General features: G+C 42.8%; 1 protein-coding gene across 11 annotated transcripts in view; it reads right to left on the bottom strand.

Annotated features, from left to right (window-relative positions):
* phf21ab (PHD finger protein 21Ab) overlaps positions 1-17,589 on the bottom strand; it is a 56,877-nt gene that overhangs the window by 33,962 nt on the left and 5,326 nt on the right. For 6 of the 11 annotated variants that reach the window (XM_061676444.1, XM_061676447.1, XM_061676438.1 and 3 more), the window contains exons 3-5: positions 11,602-11,653; positions 11,341-11,430; positions 8,761-8,796 (exon numbers count right to left, since the gene is read on the bottom strand). In XM_061676444.1, coding sequence (XP_061532428.1) covers positions 8,761-8,796; positions 11,341-11,430; positions 11,602-11,643 — 168 coding nt within the window. In that variant the 5' untranslated portion in view covers positions 11,644-11,653. Of the gene's footprint in view, positions 1-8,760; positions 8,797-11,340; positions 11,431-11,601; positions 11,680-17,589 lie in introns of all 11 variants that reach the window. The other 5 variants (XM_061676449.1, XM_061676443.1, XM_061676448.1 and 2 more) reach the window with 3 other exon arrangements.

The raw sequence follows: 17,589 nt of genomic DNA, 5'->3' as shown, positions 1-17,589 counted from the left end.
ATAAAAAGCTAAATAAAACTATGGTATATCCAGTATAAAAAGTATTAATTGAATGTGAAATATCAAAGATCAGGTGACGTGTGCAACATAGTCAAAGTCAGAGAACCAAGGCAAATAAGACAAATTAGATGACAAAACCTCAATGCTGCTAAGTGGCTAGTGCGACCCCGAGTCTGGTGTGTGTGTGTGTGTGTGTGTGTGGGGCGTCAGAGTTCAGAGTTCAGGTGGGCAGAGAACAGAAGAGGTAGAGGGGATAGAGCAGGCATAGAGTACAGATTCCTGACAGCATGATGATTACAACTGTCTTTGAGTCGGCTAGTCCTGGCCCGCAAACTCCGCAGTCTCTTCCCTGATAGCAGCAGACTGAAGATGCTGTGTGACGAATGGGTGGCATCCCCCGCTATGCGGAGGGGATTTGCGGGTGGTGTAAATGTCCTGCAGGGGGGGGAGCGTTTCAAATGATCTTCTCAGCTGCCCTCACTATGCAATGGAGAGTCTTGCGGCAGGATGCGGTGCAGGCTCCGTACCACACGGTGATGCAGTTGGTCAGGATGCTCTCTATGGTCCCTCCGTAGAACGAGCGCATGATGGGGGTCGGGGCTCTGGCTCTTCTCAGCTTGCACAGAAAGTAGAGACGTCAGTGAGCTTTCTTGGCCAGTGATGAGATGATGGTCCAGAAGAGGTTCTCGGTGATCTGCACTCCCAGGAACTTGGTGCTGCGCACTCTCTCCACCGCAGCACCGTTGATGGTCAGGTGAGCATGCTGGGAGTGCGCTCTCCTGAAGTCCACAACAATCTTCTTGTTTTTTTACACATTTAGGGAGAGATTGTTGTCCGTGCACCACCCAGACAGGCGGCTCACCTCACTCCTGTAGTCTGTCTTGTCCCCGTTGCTGAGACCCACCACAGTTATGTTGTCTCCAAACTTGATGAAGAGGTTGGAGCGGTATGTCGGTCATAAGTCAGCAGGGTGAAGAGGAGGGGACTCAACACAGACTTGAGGGGACCCATTGTTCGGCGTAATGGTGCTGGATCAGGACTGGCCTGCCTGCAGTCCAGACCCGTCTCCCATTGAAAATGTGTGGCGCATTATGAAGCGTAAAAAAAGACAACAGAGACCCCGGACTGTTGAACAGCTGAAGCTGTACATCAAGCAAGAATGGGAAAGAATTCCACCTCCAAAGCTTCAACAATTAGTGTCCTCAGTTCTCAAACGTTTATTGAACGTTGTTAAAAGAAAAGGTGATGTAACACAGTGGTAAACATGACCCTGTCCAGGCTTTTTTGGACCGTGTTGCAGCCATAAAATTCAAAGTTAATGATTATTTGCTAAAAACAAAGTTTATCAGTTTGAACGTTAAATATCTTGTCTTTGCAGTGTATTCAATTAAATATAGGTCAAACATGATTTGTAAATCATTGTATTCTGTTTTTATTTATGTTTAACAACGTCGCAACTTCATTGGAATTGTGGTTGTAAAAATGAACAAATAAATTGAAATTGTGGGCCCTGAATCTATAATTTATTAAAGTTTAACTTTTTGAATGGAATTATGGAAATAAATGCACTTTTCCATGATATTCTAATTTCTGGAAAGGGTTTGTACTTCTCTAGGCATGACTGATGCTCATAATTCCACAGAGAGTGACTGAGAGGCTCACACTGCAGGGAGTGCTGGGCGCTGCTCCTTCTTTAGGTAGCTTAATGAAGCCATGCCTTAACCATGCGTTCGCCCCCTGCTGGCTGGCTGACTTGATTGTGATAGAGCTTCATATGCAGCAGTGACCATATTTTAAATTTTAAAAAAAATAAAAATAAGAAAAAAAAAATCGGAAACGATCAGGCTCATTTAATCATGGCAGCCAAAATTGCAATCACGATTAAAACTAATTGTGCAGCCCTATATTGAGCACAACTGTACATATCAGCAGTCATACAGTGAGACAAAAAAGTATTTAGTCAGCCACCAATTGTGCAAGTTCTCACACTTAAAAAGATGAGGCCTGCAATTTTCTTCATAGGTATACCTCACCTATGAGAGACAAAATGAGAAGAAGAAAATAATCCAGCACATCACATTGTCTGATTTTTAAAGCCTTTATTAGCAACCTATGGTGGAAAATAAGTATTTGGTCATTAACAAAAGCTCATCTCAATACTTTGTTATATACCTTTTGTTGGCAATGACACATTTTCTTTAACTCTTCACAAGATTTTCACACACTGTTGCTGGTATTTTGGCCCATTTCTCCATGCAGATCTCCTTGAGAGCAGTGATGTTTTGGGGCTGTCGCTGGGCAACACAGACTTTCAACTCCCTCTAAAGATCTGAAGATTGGCTAGGCCACTTCAGGACCTTTAAATGCTTCTTACAAAGCCACTCCTCCATTGCACGGGCAGTGTGTTTAGAACCATTGTCATGCTGAAAGACTCAGCCATGTTTCATCTTCAATGCCCTTGCTGATGGAAGGAAGTTTTCACTCAAAATCTCACCATACATGGCCCCATTCATTCTTTCCTTTACACGGATCAGTCGTCGTGGTCCCTTGGCAGAAAAACAGCCCCAAAGCATGATGTTTCCACCCCCATGCTTCACAGTAGGTATGGTGTTCTTCGGATGCAACTCAGCATTCTTTCTCCTCCAAACACGACAAGTTTAGTTTTTACCAAAAAGTTCTATTTTGGTTTCATCTGACATTCTCCCAATCCTCTTCTGGATCATCCAAATGCTCTCTAGCAAACTTCAGACAGGCCTGGACATGTAGTGGCTTAAGGAGGGGGCCACGTCTGGCACTCTATCTGAATCCAAATCATTTCCTTTGGGATTTTCCACATTACATATTGGCGCAGAATCGTTCTTGTTGTTCACTCCTGGGTCACAAAGGTCATCAGCTATACAGGATTTCATTCCACAGTCGTCTGGCTCTGTGTAAAACTCCCTCATTCAAGATGGTGTCCAGGAGGTTTGTCATGTGTTTGCAGTTATGGCAGACATCATTCCGTTGATCAGGGGCTGAAGAGTCGTCGGAGCTTCCCCAAATGTCTTGTGGTGGACGTCAAAACATGGAACTGGGGTCACGTCACAGAAATGTCTTTATCACAATATGTGATTACTCAAAACTCAGTCTGTGAACTTTCACCTGTAAAGCAAGACATTATGGTGATTAGATTTTGTGTTTGTGAAATTGGCTTTCAATTGTTACAAATATTGCATCTATTCTTTCTGATGTTCACATATAAAAGCCATTTAAACAAGTATTTTAAAAAAATCCCTCATACCTATCCCATCAACAAAAATTAAACAATACGGTACCTTTTTTTCTTTTTTTCATTCTTGTATACATACATTTACACGCAGGGGTTTTAAACCAATTTTTGTCACGGGCCACATCGTAGTTACAAGTTTCCTCAAATGGCCATTATCACTGGAAATAAATGTTGAATTGGCTCATCGTATTACCTATACGTTCACAACAAATTGATGGATAACTCGTTTTGAAAGCAGAAGTCAAGGATAATAGTATGTTCAGCTATTTTTCAAGCTACTGTAAAAATGGGTTTGGTAACAAAAAATGCTTTTGGGAGCGCAACATTTTGTAAATATGACAATTTGCAAGTTTTGGTAAAGTTTTTAGCAATAATTGTGGTAGTTGAAACAATTGAAACAACAACTAAATAAACTAGTAAATAACAGGCGAAAGCACGCTTGTTATTTACTAGTTTATTTAGTTTCTAAAACGTGCTTGTGTGTAAATCATGTGATTATGTATGATACAGTGCATAGCGTACCGCCCAGAGATTTACTCGCCCAGGGGTTGTCGTCGGCCGGGGTCACCAATAGCCTTGCTCTCCCCTTGGCAACTGTGAACAACAAAGGATATAAATTCACCAGACAGTCTCTGTACTACAATGTGCAGTGATATTTATAGCTTTTATCAAAGCTAGTTTTTGATTAATGGGGCTAATAATGAAATATAACATTCATGTGACTAACTTTCTAACTATAATGCCAGGAGACAGTTTGCAACTTATATTCAATATGACAACATCTGTCGATTTTTACTTACCGGTGAACAAGACGTGATGAAAATGGCAAAGTAGCCGCTACAAGATGAGCATGTTAAAGCCAGCTGGTGAATTGCGCGTGCATGCCTGCGAGGGGCATGGATTCGGCCAGAGGGAAGGGGGAGGGAGTAGTGAAGTGAGGCTACATTCAAATCTGGCTAGCAGTTTCAACACTACACACCGCACCTTTAAACAATAAAAATACGGCAATATAACACGGGAGTTGAATGTCGGGCTGCAGCTAACGAATATTTTAGTATTCAAGTATTCTATCAAACAATTGAGTATTTTGATAAACAATTTTTGCTTGGTTAAAGATCAAATATGAATACAAAAGATAAAATAAGAGCCTAATTGGTTTTCTTTTTTATATCAAATAATTTGAATTTCTTAAATTCACATTGACCATAAAATAAAGCATTAACAGCCTTGATGCATCCTCACTTAAGGAGCTAGGATTTTAGCATTTCAGAATCAGAATCATCTTTATTTGCCAAGTATGTCCAAAAAACACAAGGAATTTGTCTCTGGTAATTGGAGCCGCTCTAGTATGACAACAGAAAGTCAATTGACAGAACACTTTTGAGACATAAAGGCATTGAGAAAAACAGTCACTGAGCAACAAAGGGTTGCTAGTTATCTGGTAATGGCGGTACAATTTATTTATAAATATATATATATTTTTTCTTTTTTGACAATTGTGCAAAAAGATGCAGAGTCCTCTAGCACTTAGAGCAGTTCGAATGATGAATATTGCAACAGTCCGGTGCAATGACCATTGTGCAAAGGGCGCCGAGACTTCAAGCGAGTAGTACGATAATCTGGGACAATGTTGATTGTGCAAATGTTGCAGATACTCCTCTGTCAGTGTGCAAATGGAGCGGATGTTACTCTGGCATGAGTGGCCAGTATTGGTCAACTACAGATATGCAAATAGTACAGCGTGGTGAGACTACTACAGTGAGCGCACGAGTAATATATAATTGGCCCGACAGAAACGTGACAACAAATTCAAGACAAAAAAATTGCCAGCATGTTGTAATGGAATTGTAGGTTAGCTGTTTAAGAAGTCGATTGGAAGAGGGAAAAAGCTGGTGGAATCTCTGCTAGTTCGAGTTTGCATTGATCGGTAGCACCTACCTGAGGGAAGGAGCTGGAAGAGCCGGTGACCGGGATGTGGAGGGTCTGAGAGGATTTTGCACGCTCTTGTCTTTGTTCTGGCAACATGCAAGTCCTCAAGGGTGGGTAGGGGGGTACCTACAATCCTTCCAGCAGTTTTGATTGTCCGTTGCAGTCGGAGTTTGTCCTTTTTTGTAGCCGCACCAAACTAGACTGTGATGGAAGAACACAGGACTGATTCGATGACCGCTGTGTAGAACTGCCTCAGCAGCTACCGTGGCAGGCCGTGCTTTCTCATAAGCTGCAGGAAGTACATCCTCTGCTGGGCCTTTTTGAGGACGGACTTGATGTTGATCGCCAACTTCAGGTGCTAGGAGACTGTAATTCCCAGGAACTTGAAGGTCTCGACGGCAGCTGGACAGCGTGAGGGGCTGCTGTGGCGAAGGATGCCTCCTGAAGTCCACGATCATCTCTACAGTCTTGAGCGTGTTCAGCTCCAGGTTGTGTCGGCCGCACCAAAGCTCCAGCCGCTCCGCTTCCTGTCGATATGCAGACTCGTCACCGTCCTTGAGTGATGTCATCTGGAAACTTCAGGAGATTGGCAGCCGGGTGCGTTGAGGTGCAGTCGTTCGTGTAGCGAGAGAAGAGCAGCGGAGAGAGGACACAACCTTGGGGTGCCCCAGTGCTGATGCAGCGTGTGGATGAGGTGGCCTCCCCCAGGCTCCCCTGCTGTGTCCTGGCCGTCAGGAAGCTGTAAATCCACTGGCAGATGGCAGGTGAGACGCTGAGCTGGAGAAGCTTGGAGGAAAGGAGTTCAGGGATGATGGTGTTGAACGCGGAGCTGAAGTCCACGAACAGGATCCTCGCGTAGGTCCCTGCACTGTCGAGGTGTTCTAGGATGAAGTGCAGTCCCATGTTGACTGCACCATCCGCAGACTTGTTTGCTAGGTAGGCAAACTGCAGGGGGTCCAGCAGGGGACCTCTCACGCTCTTGAGGTGGTCCAGCATGAGACGTTCAAAGGACTTCATGACCACAGATGTCAAGGCGACAGGCCTGTAGTCATCCAGACCTGAGATTGCAGGTTTCTTGGGGACTGGAATGATGGTGGAGGGTTTGAAACAGGATGGTACTTCGCGCAGTTCCAGAGATCTATTGAAGATCTGAGTGAAGACTGGAGCGAGCTGGTCCGTGCAGACTTAGAGGCAGGATGGGGACACATGGTCTGGGCCTGCCGCTTTGTTAATCTTTTGTGACATTAATACATTAGGTTCATGGCTATGCATTTACGAGCCAAATATTGTTTGGACTACAAATTCAAACTAAAATGAAGAAACCTCGAAAGAAAACATATTTCCTTGATCTGATTTCACCAAAACCCTCCTCTGTTTGGGTACATGATTCACTTTACTCATATTCCTCTGGCCACATTTGCTACGTTTTTCACCTACTTGACAAAGTTTTACCACTTACAGATCATCGTATACTACACATGCCATATGTAGCACAGTGACTACACTGCAAGTAACGTTATGGTTGCGCACTATACTGGTCAGCTTCGTATTCGAATTCGACAGTATTCAATTAACAGAGACGCTTTGCGGGATGTTAATTTCACCTTTCGTCTCTCAGGTCCAACGACACGGCCTCTTCGGCGGAGAAAAAGGTCCGTGTTACAACGAACGGCTGCTCGCCTTTCATTTCACTATGAAATGCTTCCACTCTCTTTTTTCCCCTCTTCTCAATTCAGCGTCACGTCGCATCTTCCCGCCATTTTCCCACTCCTTACGTCCGCATTGTACTTCCCACGCATCGGTAACATAAGCGCGTTGTGTCACATATGCCCCTGCATGCGACTGTCTCCGCGACCGTCTCCGTGATAAAAACGTGATTTACAGTTTTGCTTTTCAATGCGTTTTTTGAGGCGCAAAATGCAAATTTTAACTCGCCAACTGCGATGAGAGACCGCTTAATTCGATCTTTGCAGCCATTTTGACATTATGCTGATATTAACTGTTTGTTTGTTGTCTTAATTAAAGAGATGCTACATTGTAGGGGTGCACAGTACAAAAGGTATACACTGTAGAAGGTATAGATATGGACTCTACCGTCCAATCGCAATAATGCTTCTTGATGGCATCATACCTGCCCCAGTATAAAAATGTGTAAGCAATATGCGCCACACCAGCTAACTGCGGCCCTGCGCATGAACAAAAGCCAGATACGATGCCTCTTCGAGCTGCGTACCTATGGCAGCGCTCAGGTGAGAGAGCGGCGAGGGAAATGAAGTTAGGAGGGAATAAATTAAAAAAATATATATAAATAAAAAGAAAACCCTGCGATGTGCACACCATCATGGCCGACAAAGGTGCCTTCAATGGTGCCGTTCTCGACCGTGACTCTGTGCACGTCGCGGAGGAAGGACAAGAATGGTGAGGGAGAAGAGAAAAGAGAGGGAATAAAAGCCACAGAGGCACTGGCATTTCGCGATTGAGTAGTCACTAATCTTCACCTCCATTGCAGTAAATAAGCAACCATGAGCATTATCACGAGGACAAGCAGCGCGAACCGCTAACACCAACACCAGATTAAGTGCTTTGATGGTAGAGGAGGCTTTTCACCGCAATTTGACTGTGACCCCGTTACCACGCAGAGAAGAAGTTTGGCTTGGATAGACGTAAAGCAAGTCTCACAACAGTAACTAGCTATGAACAGTAAAAATAGGTCCTGTAATTTAAAAATTCTATATAGAGAAAATAATAGCTGCACAGCAAGGACAGATATCTGAAAACCAACCATTTATGTAGGGTCGGGCATCATTTGAATTTGAGCGATTCCGGTTCCTTATTTCGATTCTGGTTCCAAACGATTCTCAATTCCGATTCTTTTAGGGGGCTGGGTCAAAAAAGTTTGCATGGTTGAAATAAAGCGTGTCCAAATTATGAACATCCGTTTTCTTAACAGCCCGCAGCATACACTAAAGTGAACATTTGACTCAATTATCAATATCAAACCTATGAACTAAAAGGCAATGTGTGTGGAACTAACCCAATTGACTTAATATTCATTAATTAATGTTTCAGCTAAAAGATAAATATAGCATTGTTAAAATCGTTATTTGGGACTGTTTTATCATGTCAAATGGTTTACATGTGCAAGTTTTAACTTGACTTCCTATTTTAAGCTTGTAGCTTCTTATTTTGAAGGGTACACACCGGAACTCAGCATTTTGGCACGAAAAGCACCAGTGATTTTTATTTTTATTTTTTTTTTTAAATGGATGGAACAAACTGCTATACATTGATTCCTTTCCCTTCCCACCATTGAGGCAAGAGGTGTTAGTGTTTGTGATACTGTGAGACAACAATGTGAATTTTGCCACAGTTCATTGTGATATAAAGTTGCTACAGTGAAGTTTTAGCTCAATATAAAGCTTTTTTTTCCTCTCTCTCATCGGCACTTACGTTGGTTTGAAGACTAAAATAAACTAAAAACTATCAGTGCAAAAGTGCAACCGACCGTTTACCTTGTTAGCTGTCTCAATGTTGGCATAGATGTATTTTAGTGTTTCACTCACCCAATTGACAGTTGACTTCACTGAAGCTCCGCAAGGCTGAGGGTTGGAGCGGGAGGGAGCGCGTCAGACGTTACACATCGTGAAAGCCTCCTTTGCACAATATAATCTTCCAAGTATTGCACTGAGGCGACTGGTCATTCATTTTATCAAAGTTAAGACACACTTTTGTTCCCTGCCGCCGCCATTGGGCACAAGCACGTCTTTGTGCGCATTTTTCGTTGGTTTTCGCCACACTCTTCTTCGGAGACGGCGGACTTGTCATCGAAAATGGGAACTGAAATTTTTTAATTTGAACAATTCTGGGAGAACCGGAAAGCTATTCCCGGTTCCAATCGGTTCTTGATGCCCAACCCTACATGTATGTTACCTCAGATGCCAGCCAGGTGGAGCCAAAGGTCTTTTTTTTTTTTTTTTTTTTAATAAATTGATTTAGCTTTGCTTAAAATCGATACAACCCATTCAAAAATACTTCCATTGAAATTTATATCACAATATATACAGTTAGCATAAAGGAATTCAATTTATACCGTGATATGGATTTTGGGTCATATGGCCCAGCCCTACTACAATGCAATAAGGTTTGCAGCATGTTTCCTTTTTTTCATAGAGGACTTGACAAAAAACTGTACAGTATACTGCACCAAAAATGGCACATTCCAGAGCAATACACTGTGTTGATGAGACTGGAGCGCTCACTCCAGTAAACAACAGCCATAGATGTAAATAGGTAGATGCCCAAGATACCTAGCACATTAACTGTGACGCAAGGCTTGCCCTTGATGGAACGTCACCACATCCAACATGGGAATCACATTGGCACGTCTGTTTGCTGGATCTAGTCTTCATAGTCTATATCTTTGACAAGCGCGGCAATCAGGAAATGACAGGAAATGTGTGTCCCAGTCTTTGGTCATTCATTGCGGTACTACGCAAGTAAACAAAAGTGGCCAATTCTGGAACTAACAGACTGTAAACGGTGGTTCAAGTGAACTGGACACTTTTTAAATACATTTCATGTTTGTTAAATCTACAGCCGTTAAATCGGGGTCTGTTAAATCGAGGTTCCACTGTATATGTATAGTTGGGATTTTTTTTTTAAAAATTATTATAATGGCCGTAAATTATCCGTGGATTTTCACTACTCGCAGTCTGGTGCGGTCCCTACTCTCTCTCTCTATTTTATATATATATATATATATATATATATATATATATATATATTATAACATAACTGAAAAAGGACCATCTCATTATTTTCTTTATTATGTTTTGTTGAATGGGTTGTACTTTTCTGAAATGCCTCACAGTTGATCAGTTAGAGGTTATGTTTGTTCAAAACCTTGACTCATAATGGGGTAATTCATATATGCACTTGTAGTAAATACTCCCAGTGGGAACTTCTCACTGTGAAGTAAAAAAATATCTAAATTCTGGCCGTTCCATTTCAATTTGTCCAAATGTTCTCCTGCTTTAGCTGCCATTTTCTGAACTTTCTCCATCTTCAACTTACCCGCTGAGTCTCTTTCTCCGTATCTCCTCGTCTTTCTGTCTGGTATGCGTGCAATCAATGATTACCGCCTGAGATGCAGACTTCATTGGCTGAGTAAGGTCACGTGGGATGGCTGAACTCAGATATGATTGGTCGGTTCATTTTGTCACTACCGTCAAGCCTGTAATGCAGCGCTGCTTAAACTATAAGGCTATCTCGAATCATAACCTCTCTTTTTTTGACTATCAGTGTGGTTCCCGACCACGGTATAGGGCTATGTAGCATGAAAGATGTTTTTATACAATACTACGAATCATATTGTAATATGATCACTGCACAGCACTACAACGAGCACGGGAAGGAGCCAGAGAGAGACGCACGGCGCTGGATTAGGGCGAGATAGATTCGGGTGAGATACTTCCCCAAGCCATGATCATATCAGAATTAACACTGCTTTATGTTTTAAAATAATTTTACTTGTCTTGCAACTGCAATGATGTAAAATGAACAGCTAAAAACTAAGAATATATAAATATAGTATATAAAGGACTAAATATTGTGTTTTTGCTTTGTGTTTTAAATTGTTTTGATCATTTCTAAATGTGCCTGTGAATGAAAACGCAAAGCTTGTGGCCAAAATGTATGCGTGTGGTACGCATCAAGCTGGGAACATTCAAATGAGCCAGAGAGACTTTTAAAAAATATCCACCCAGCCGCTTTTATTCTTGCTCACATCCACTTTCTTTACCAACCTTCCTCTTTCTTAACTATAATCTATCTTTTTATGGTTTAATGTGGTAAAGTACCATTATGAATGGCTAGTTTTGAGAATCGCGCTTTGCGGTCAAGGGGGTTAGGGATTAGTGAACGGGTGCTAAAAGATCCACACTCCCCCTTTAAGTCTGTCATAAAAAAACACTGCTCTACATCAGTGTGCTACTAGAAAGCTAACTCCTACAACTCATCTACTCACAGAAAACTAACTTCTTAAGGACACCTGCTCTGAGCAAACCTTTTACAGACCTGTTCATCACACAGCTAGTATGCCAAATGTGAATGGACAAACTCGGTGGAGGAGAATTAAGTCCTACCTGATGGATCTGGATCTCCACCTTCAGAGCCTCCTGCAGTGTCTGTAATTCCATCATTGATGCAGTCAGTCTTTCAGCTGATGGATCAGCCTGCACACGCATGCATGCATGCATGCGCACGCACACGCACACACACACACGCACACACACACGCACACAGTTTTAGGGGCGTTGCCACAGCAACATGACCTATGTATACATGATGTTTTCCTGCTCATAAAGCTTGTAAAGGTCAAATGAGGTTCGGAGCCCATACGCTACCTGAACGCCGTCTCCAGTGGGAAAAGCATCCACCTGAAGCATGAACGTGCTGCTGTGAGGAAGACGACATCCGGATCACTGCAGTGTTCAACAAGTATACTCGTGTATTCCAAAAGTACATTTAGTGTACAGATCAAGAGTGCTGTTAACCTTTCCCCTAATGGCTCGGCATTATTTGACATAAGCAATTAACAGGATTCACTGGTGTTGAGCTTTTAGGAAAAACTCCTGTGTTCAAATTCGGTCAATTTCATCTTGTTTCACAAATAGATACCATTGGTCAGTCCCCACGTAGGTCTGTTATTTTTACAAATGATTGACCAATCTTAAGAGCGGAAACACACACAAAAGAAAATGGGCTGTTTTGGAAACCCATTTTGTCCCTTCCAGAACATCAACACCAGACTATTTTATGTCTTCAAAAAAATAATAATAATAATAATCCTAGAAGATGATCCTGTAGTCTGATGTCTGTTAGGGTCTGAAACGGGTTGGGGCCGACAAACTTAAATATTAAACACGTTCAACATTGACGACAAAAAAATCTTTGCGTGTGGGGAAAGCTGACGCCGTGAATTGTGACATGGAACAGAATGTAGTCAATTGAGAAGAGCCCTGACTCAGGAACAAGTAGGGTTCAGAGATTATCCATCCATCCATTTTCTGTACCGCTTATCCTCACTAGGGTCGCGCACTGCCGGAGCCTACCCCAGCTATCTTCAGGCGGGAGGCGGGGTACACCCTGAACCGGTCGCCAGCCAATTGCAGGGCACTTAGAAACAACCATTCGCACTCACAATCACACCTAAGGGCAATTTAGAGTCTTCAATCAACCTACCACGCATGTTTTTGGGATGTGGGAGGAAACCGGAGTGCCCGGAGAAAATCCACTCAGGCATCGGGAGAACATGCAAACTCCACACAGGTGGGGCCGGGATTTGAACCCCGGTCCCCAGAACTGTGAGGAAGAAGTGCTAACCGTGGTTACCGCGCCGGCGGTTCAACGATTAATCTAAATGTAATCTTGATTCTGATTTTGGCTTCTCACAATCATAAAAACATTATAAGCGAAGGAAAACGATTAATGTGCCGCAGCGCTGGTAGTATATGCAAGTTACTGCGTTGTAAAAGCACCCCGAACACCCCTATGTTAATTGCAGTTGCAAGCATCTTCTTCTGCCCTCTCTGAGCGTGCTTGAAGCGGTTTAGTTCAACTGGAATTTACTGGAAAACTAAAGACACAACAGAAAGAATTAAACACATTTTATAGTTAATTACAAGACACTTCATTTTAGAAACATCGCCAGCTTAATGCCAGCACTTAATGGAAAACCATCGACAGACTAGGTAAAATTAGCATGAGATCACGGAAAGGATTTACCTTCAAATAACGAATACTCACAAACGCGGGAGTAACACAGAGACGGGTAATATAACAATACTCACAGGTATATAAAACAAGTTAGTTATATTGCAATTTTTTTCCTACTTTTTATATCTTAATTTAAGTGTGCAGCTCCATGCATGTACCACACCACTCTGCCACTAATGCTCAGACTACAGAATTTTAGCCCAGTTATAAGCCTGATTTTTCTATTGCGGCAGATTTTCTGCATCAGGCCCGACAGTTTGTCAGCCACGACAAAACTTTTGGTAGTGTGACATAATTCACGACCAACGATTTGGCCCTATGACACCAAAATGAAAAGCCAAGCATGTATGATTTTTGGGATATCTTCCGTGTAACGTGATATATCAATAACAACTGTCCGACAACGCACCTCGACATCGACCTATAGGATTGCGTATTGTGATCGGCGCAATGCCTCCATTGCTCGCCGCTGTCAACATTTATATTCACACGCACAATGTTTACCAAAGCTTTAGCGCATGATTCGACAGAACGCTGGCATATTTACGTACACTTGAGGACAGAATTAATAGCCCCCCCATGAAAATGTTTTAAAAGTATCTTCCAAATACTGTTAAAGAAAGCAAATATTTTTTTTTCTACACAGCTTTTCCACGCATACTGCTTTTATTTCGGTACTTCCATTATTTCACTTTGCACACACAAACAAAATTATTTCACCAAAACCAAAAACTACCAGGGTCAAAATTATTAGCCCGGCTGATGCTAGTAGACAATTGTGTGTCCTTTTTGCTGGATAACAGCCTGCAATCTTTTGTTATAGTTTTCCACAAGTCTCACACACATCTCCTGAGCAATCTCAGCCTATTCTTCTTTGGAAAACCTCTGAAGCTCCCCCAGATTTAAGGGTCTTCTGCCATGCGCCTTGGTCTTCCATCCTCCCCAAAGATTCACGATGAGATTCTCTCAAAGCAGCGACCCATACCCAGTTTTGCTGCTGACTGCTTGAGGATTTCCTCCAAGATCTTCAACATCCTTCTTTCTTCAGGATTCCTTCCAACTTGACAGGATTCCCAGTTCCAAATGCACTGAAGCATCCCCACAGCATAATACTCCCACCACGTTTCACTGTGGGGACTCTGTTGGTTGGGTTCTATGCCTCTCCCTTCTTTCTCCAAACATAAGCAGTGTCTTGATGCCCAAAGAGCTCTGGTTTTGTTTCATCTGACTAAAGGACACACTTGCAGTATGCATTGTCTTTCTCTAGGTTGTCCTTTGCATACTTCAGTCTGGCTCGAAGGTGGTTTTTGCAGAAGTGGAACTTTTCTTGGTCTGCACCCTTGCAGTCCATTCCTGTGCAGGGCTCTAGTGATTGTCTTCTTTGTGACTGGAATCTTCTTCACTGCTCTACAGGTCCCTCTTATAGACTCAGTGTTCACTGGTGACTTCAATTAGGTTTGATTAATCAGAGCATATGGCTTCCAACACTTGCTGTCTCTCAAACTGATGGGAGTTTTTAAGGAGGCTAATAATTGTTATTCTGGTAATTTTTGTTTTTTGTGAAATAACTTTAACTTCCTGTGTGCAAATAAAAATATTGGAAGCATTCAAAAGTAGGATGGTTGGAAATGCATTGCGCTCTTTAACAGCACTTGGGAAATACTTATAAAAAAATGAAATTTTCATGGGCGGGGGGGGGGGGGGGGGGGCTAATAGTGCTGTCCTCAAGTGTACAAATGTTAGTGATAGCATTAGGTGGCTAGGTTACATAACATTATGTTGCCTGTTTGATCTCCCAAGCACCCGGTGATGACGCCATACATTTAAACCTCTTTTTGTTCTTTATTTCAAAGACAATTGCCGTGATCCATTGTTGTTGTCACCATGCAGGGTCCAACATTAAGCCTTTTTAAGTGGTGTCACACCACCATAAGCCACGTTGTGATGGCCCTGTCAGAACTTGTGCTGGCCTTCACTGACATTCATGATACAGACATGCAAAACACCAAAGTGTTTAATTTATTTAGAAGCACTGACTTTGGACCTATAGTGATCTCATTCAGAACAGCTGTTAGATACTCAACAGCTCTCTGTTAATGACGTCACATTTTTCAAACAAGATTTTGTAAACAAATACGTGCCCTCTTTTTTCCCCCCTTTGTTGAAAGTTTACATTTATATGAAAAATTTACTCCCTCCGTCTGTGACAAATCAAGTCCCAACGTTCTTCTCCTTCTGTGAAGACGCAACGCATTATGGTATATCATGACTCTGTGAGTGACCCTTGGTTGGTCTCTACTTTTTGCTGTGCCTTGTGGGAAATCATCTTCTTTTCCTTTCGGCTTGTCCCTTTAGGGGTCGCCGCAGCGCATCATCCTTTTCCATGTAAGCCTATCTCCTGTATCCTCCTCTCGAACACCAACTGCCCTCATGTCTTCCCTCACGACATCCATCAACCTTCTCTTTGGTCTTCCTCTAGCTCTCTTGCCTGGCAGCTCCATCCTCATCATCCTTCTACAAATATACTCTCTCTCTCTCTCTCTCTCATCTGGACATGTCCGAACCATCGAAGTCTGCTCTCTCTAAATTTGTCTCCAAAACATCTAACCTTGGCTGTCCCTCTGATGAGCTTATTTCCATTTTTTTCCAACCTGGTCACTACGAAAGCGAACCTCAACATCTTCATTTCCACCACCTCCAGCTCTGCTTCCTGTTGTCTCTTCAGTGCCACTGTTTCTAATCCGTACATCATGGCTGGCCTCACCACTGTTTTATAAACTTTGCCCTTCATCCGAGCAGAGACTCTTCTGTCACATAACACACCTGACACCTTCCTCCACCCGTTCCAGCCTGCTTGGACCCGTTTTTTCACTTCCTTATCACCCTTACCGTTGCTCTGGACGGTTGACCCCAAGTGTTTCAAGTCCTCCACCCTTGCCATCTCTTCTCCCTGTAGCCTCACGCTTCCCCCACCACCCCTCTCATTCATGCACATATATCTGTTTTACTTCGGCTAATCTTCATTCCTCTGCTTTCCAGTGCATGCCTCCATCTTTCGAACTTTTCCTCCACCTGCTCCCTGCTTTCACTGCAGATCACAATGTCATCTGCAAACATCATGGTCCAATATCATTGTGTGGCTCATCAACTTTATTCCTCTATAGTTCCCACAGCTCTGCACATCACCCTTTTAAAATAACCCCGACTTAATTTCTCTTCCCATCTACACCATGGTAAAATAATTTAAACCCTGCCCCTAAACTTCTAGCCTGACTGCCTTTCCACCTGGTCTCATGGAAACACAATATATCAACCTTTCTCCTAATCATCATGTCAACCAATTCCCGAGATTTTCCTGTCATAGACCCAACATTCAAAGTCCCCACATTCAGTTCTAGGCTCTGTGCTTTCCTCATCTCTTTCTGCCGAAGAACCCGCTTTCCACCTCTCCTTCTTCGACCCACAGTATTTTGAGTGCATTATATTGGGCACTAAATTTGATCACAAAGCATTTGGACACCACTACAAAAATGCCGTAACTGCACTATATGGTGGTTAGAGAATAATTTCGGACACAGCTAGTGTTTTACCGAGACACGCCACCTCTCCGCCAACGTGCTGAGGTCCAGCCTAAAATGGCATTGATGTCCAATGTGGGAACATATGAAGCTTTTATTTTGAAGTTGGCACCGGAGCCCAGTGGCGGAGCTTAAAGGTCAGAGGACAAACATTTTTTAATTTTTCTTGATAACTTCTAGAACCCCTTTAAAAACCACATCTACCATTTTAAAGTGATTATACAGCAGTTAAATCGATAAATGATGCAGAATGCTCCTCCTGCTTTTTGCATCCAGCGCCTTCCGGTCTTCGGCTCTATCCGGCACTGTGACGTCGGCGTTGTGTGCCATTGTTCCATGCTGTTTTTCCCGTTGTTCTGTTGTCCTTGTATATTTGTTGTCGTATGATTTAACAATGTCACAAGGGTTTATTGTGTGGCATTTGGCTGTACAAATGGTTCAGGCAGTGACAATAGTTTGTTCTGGCTTTCCAAGTGAAAAAGGAATACGTGACCAGTGGATAGGGAAAGTCAATCGATAGGGGAAGAAACGTGGTCGGCTACGGGTGCCTAGCAAGCAATCCAAATTCTGTGCTGATCACTTTGAACCGCCGTGTTTTGAGTAACACTTAGGAGAAAGCATTGGATAGACAGGTCGAGGCTGAAATCAGCTGGGGTGCCAACTATTTTTCCTACGGCCATAGGGACCTCAACCGCCAGCAACAGAACTAAATCTCGCGACTGCCACGGTACCACGGCGAAGCAGCGCAGACAAAAGGTGAGGATTTCCTTGTATATACCCATGACTATTATGGTTACTATGCACTGGGGAGTTGGTGGGGGAAAAAGACCCACGCAGTACTTTTCAGTACTGTCGTCTGTACTTTTACCTAGATGACAAGCCAACACACAAGGCAAAGACTTTCTGTGCGGCGTGTTATAAAGCTACTCGAGCGAGGGGCACACAATATATAGAAATACTGCATACCATGTAAAAGCTGGTGCCCTGTCACTGAAAGATATATGAATATATAATACGTATAGTCATGCTCAAAGATAG

This window comes from Phycodurus eques, chromosome 5 (assembly GCF_024500275.1).
Source record: "Phycodurus eques isolate BA_2022a chromosome 5, UOR_Pequ_1.1, whole genome shotgun sequence".
NCBI lineage: Eukaryota > Metazoa > Chordata > Actinopteri > Syngnathiformes > Syngnathidae > Phycodurus > Phycodurus eques.
Note: the sequence above shows the minus strand (reverse complement) of the source record. Positions and strands in the feature narration are given on the sequence as shown.